The following is a 4,684-nucleotide window of genomic DNA, read 5'->3' on the forward strand; positions in this document are numbered from 1 at the left end:
ACTACTTCAGCCAATTGTTTTGGAAATGGGTTCATTACTCGAAGCTTCAGGTACAGTGACCTCTCCTGGCGAAGTGCAAGGCTGCAGTGGATTTAAAGTATCTTTGCCTTGAAAATTCTTTGACGCACACATCTAAGACTGAATATCATGTTCTATTTAAGAATAAAGATTGATGATTATGTGTTATTGAGAAGAGAGTGCTGGGGGGGAAATGTGGGCTTTTTAAGCTTTAAATGACAGTACAGTTTAAGATTGGATAGAGATAAGGGAACTGACATGTACTGGGGCTGGGCATTTAAATGTGGGATGTACATTGTTTCAACAGATTAAGATTTGTTTTCTTTATTTGCTCACAAGGAACAGATGATGCTGGCCTGCATACTTTTGGGTTTCAACTATTTGTACCTGAGATCTTTTCAGTAGATCCTCAGTTTCCGTATTTCTGTACACCTGAATTCTTCCTGTGGCATGGCATATTGAGATAGCTGAGCGTTATGTGTATGCCACTTATGTAGTTAAATCTCTTTACTAGCACCTCTAAAGCTCTCTTATTTACATGTTTATCTTAATCCACAGTCCTCCAAAAGTCATTTTGGCGTAATCAATTACATACAGTAATTGGAGATGATTGGTTGTAGACAGACATGTACAAACCTTTTTCTTTGTTTCACAGCTTAATAGGTAGAGGGAGAAAGATCAATTGCAACTGTCAGTCCTGCACTTCCATACATCTGTTTCAATCTTTGTTGCTGAGTACTGAGGAGACTTAAAGTTACAAAGCACCAAAGAGGTTGCAGAACTGAATTATTGGTGAAAAATAATTCAAAAGTAAAAATAATTAATTATGGGTTTCATTGCTTAGAATCTATACTTAATTATGATTGTTTCATGTTTAATATATAAATATATATTTATAATCTACATGTGTAAAATACACAAATCTAATAAGAAAAGCTTTTTGATATTGAATCATTTTTTATTTCAAATGAATGAAGATGACACCACAGCATACATCAATTTGGAGTTCCCGCAATGCTTTAAAAAAAGAAAATACAGAAATACAGTGCTCTGACTCACAGGATACTTTTAATTTATAAAGTATAAATAATATTTATAACTTTGGTCACCTGCAACATTAAATCAATACTTTTGCATATAGCCTATACATAAATACACAAATAAATAAGAATGCAGAACAAAACTAACACCACAAAAAGTAAAATTGCTAAACTTAATCATATACTCAGGCAAATACAAATTTCAGCATCGGTCCAAAACATAAACAAGCTGTCTCGAGGCTTTTTACAGCATTACAAATATTACCTTAATAGAACATAAACAGACATAATTACTGAACTGGCTTCTTCTTCTCCAATCTCCCTGATTCGCAAAGGTTTGTAAAGTAAGTCATTTGTAAATACACATTGTTTAGCTCCTAGTGTTCATAAAATGTCTTTGCTTTAACCTACTTGTGTCATTGTAAACATCACGTAGGCAGTGGTGGAATGTAACGAGGTACATTTTTTAAGTACTTGTACTTTACTTCAGTGCTTTACATTTCCTGCTACTTTACACTTCTAAAGTACAATTCAGAGGCAGAAGTTTGGATATTCAGTTTAACAAAAATATAATAAAAAATGTATTATGTGTTATTATAGGTTAAGATCAAACTTTATTGATCCCTTAGTGAAATTCCCAAGCTACCCTGCAGGATATATAGCAATAAATAATAAGGTCCATTTTTACCAGCTGGAACATTAAAGCGATAAAGACATTAATGCATCAATAATTATAATTCTATAATACCATATTTATTCTGAAATGGGCCGTTGTGCAGAATGAGTACTTCTGGTACTTTAAGTATATTTTGATGCTAATACCTTTATACTTTTACGTCAGTAGGATTTTGAAAGCAGGACTTTTACTTGTAACATAGTATTTCTACACTGTAGTATTACTACTCTTACTTAAGTAAATCATCTGAGTACTTTGTCCACCACTGCACATTGGCCCTTGAGCTCTACCCAACCTGAGCTCGGTTTTGATGCACAATGTGTTCAACTCTTATCTCCTCCACTCCGCGCTCACCGGCGCCCCTCCTCTCCGTGGACCACCGGAACAGGCTGAGCAGCGCCTGCCTCATCTCCGCGTTCCTCAGCCCGTACACCAGCGGGTTGATGAACGGAGGCACTAAAAGCATTACCAACAAGGACATGTGGAGCGCGGCTGCCGTTGCCGAAGGGGTCGGCGTCGACAGTGCCAGGAGAGCCCCGGTGCCCTCCACCTCCCACAGCGAGTCCGAAGCGACTTTGAGCAGCAGCGGCAGCAGCTGCAGGAGCAGCATGCCGCAGTAGAACAGAACAGTCTTGCGCGCTGTGGTGTTGACCGCGTAGAACTGTATAATCGCCTTGCGCGCGTCCTGGTACATCCTGATGTAGGAGAACGCGTAGACAAACAGGCACAGTAGCAAAGTAAAGAAGCCCATACACTTGCGAAAGACAGCAGAGGCACGGGGGAAACTCATGTACTGCTCCATCATGTCCGGCTCGCACAGCAGTCCACTGGTGACCGGCTCATTATTCTGCCCTCTCCCCATGATGTGCAGCAACACCATGTTGATAGTGGCCACAAAGATGGAGTAGACCCAGATTAGGCTCAAGGCTATCCGCAGGCGCACCTGGGTGAGGATGACCAAGTAGTGGATGGCGTGGCACACGTACAAGTAGCGCTCCAGCGCCATGCACGTGATGGTGAGGAGGCTGGCGAAAATGCTGACGGTTCCCACAAAGTACTGGATGTGACACCAGGTGCTAAACGCAAACGTCCGGCGTTGGATCAGCGAGTGGATGACCGCCGGACCGAAGGTGAAAGTCTGCAAGAGGTCGCTCAAAATAAGATTCTTAAAGAGAGCAACGCGCGGCTCCCAGGAGAGGTCCTCGGACCGTCCGAGTCCGAGCAAGGTAAAGCCGTTAACCAGAAATGAGAAGAGAGTCAGCAGCACAAAGATCCATATGAGCACAGAAACGGCCTGTCCATGGGGCAGGATGGATAGAAAGAGGCAGCCGGCAGCGTCCACACGCTCCGTTACGCGCGGCTCAGTTCGGTTCTCCCCGCTGAACCAGTTGCATAGGTCGGTGAGGTTGTGCGCCTCCGCGACTGTCATCACAGGTGCTGTTGGCATTTTTGATCTGAGTGGTCCGTGTTGTTGTCATCATCCTCTCCCTTGGCAGGGCTGGTCTGCAGTCTCCGACCACCTGTGCCAACCCCCCCCCCCCCCCCCCCCATTTGTCTCATAATGTCTGTATTCAACTAATGTATGGAGCCGTGCATATCACTGCACTTCACTACAATTCCATCCTCAGAAAACCAGAGGGCTTTTTTTAGAAACAGAAACAGAAAGTATAAATTGAGTTGAAAGTTAAATCTTTTTCTATGTCTCTCTTTTCTAATCTCTACAAATGTTTTCCCCCTTCAAAAATGTATAATTAAAATATTCCATGTCTGTTATAGACCTCTGTTATGGTGGGCATCAGGTGTAATTAATAACATCAATGATGTTACAGTTCTATGGGCAGTGGTTCCCTACCTTTTTCCCCAAGGGAACCCTTTTCTATCATTGAGTTGATATTTTATGGATATTTCATATTATATTCAACACATAACAATAATATTTGGATTAATTGTGATTATACCAGATTATTTCTTCTTGTCTGTGTGTTTTTACTTAATAAAGTTTTTTTGACAAATTCAGTGTTTTCTTCTCCTGAACGCTCGGTTATTGTTCTATTGGCTATTTGGTTGTTTTAACTGCGTAATTTTCTATTGCACCACGAGGGTTCCTTTGTGTGAATTGTGCATTCTGGCTCACTTGCATGCCTATTAATACAACTAACTGACTTTATAATAAATGTTAATAATAAAGAATGTTATTAGTGACACCTGCGCTTGACAGGCCAAAAAGTCCACAATGGGAAAAATCTAAAAAGAACCCCACAAAGGGCATTGTGGTTATTTAAACATGTTTCCCCTTTTCTGCACATTAAGATAATAATAATAATAATATTAATGATAATGATAATAATAATAATAATAATAATAATAATAATAATAATAATGATAATAATAATAATGATAATGATAATAACAATAATAGCAATAGGAACCATAATAATACTAAGATGAACACCATCATTTAAGCTGTGTCCCAATTCCAGAGATAGTGATTCTAAGCAGTTTATAAGCATGTGTTGCGTTTACACTTGTAAAGTGACAAAATAAAGTATGCAACCTGAAAACCTCTTGATTCTGGGTTGGATGGACACTCGTGTTCCACAATGCATTGAACACAATAATTGGAGGAGCTGCTCACAGCTGGGGAACAAAACAAAGTTCCAGTGACACCTCAGCAAACAAACAAAAACTAGCAGTAGGTCTAGTAATATTATAATATTATAACTTACTTCTCTAAGTCTCAGATGATTATTTTTGTATTTATCTCATTGATTTGCGGCTGTATTAGAGCGGCTTCTTTGATCAAAGTTATGGCGAGGGACAATTCAGCAGCACTGACGGTTTCAGTGTGTTTTGGCTGATCTTCCTGCAGCACACTAAATCCCCTTCAGAATAAAAAGAATTTAAAAAGTGTGACTTCTCTTCAGTGAATGATCCTGAGTCTGGCTGGGAA

General features: G+C 39.9%; 1 protein-coding gene across 1 annotated transcript; it reads right to left on the bottom strand.

Moving 5' to 3' along the window:
* Window positions 1-2,020: 2,020 nt before the first annotated feature.
* On the bottom strand, window positions 2,021-3,181 carry LOC115011030 (olfactory receptor 8K1). The gene has a single exon (XM_029435959.1). The coding sequence runs from the start codon at window positions 3,179-3,181 to the stop codon at window positions 2,021-2,023; it is 1,161 nt and encodes a 386-aa protein (XP_029291819.1).
* Between the last annotated feature and the right edge of the window lie 1,503 nt (window positions 3,182-4,684).

The sequence above is a fragment of the Cottoperca gobio genome, chromosome 7 (assembly GCF_900634415.1).
Source record: "Cottoperca gobio chromosome 7, fCotGob3.1, whole genome shotgun sequence".
NCBI classification, from domain to species: Eukaryota; Metazoa; Chordata; class Actinopteri; order Perciformes; family Bovichtidae; genus Cottoperca; species Cottoperca gobio.

Coding starts and splice junctions, on each gene's coding strand:
- LOC115011030 (XM_029435959.1), bottom strand. CDS start 3,181: ATGCCAACAGCACCTGTGATGACAGTCGCGGAGGCGCACAACCTCACC.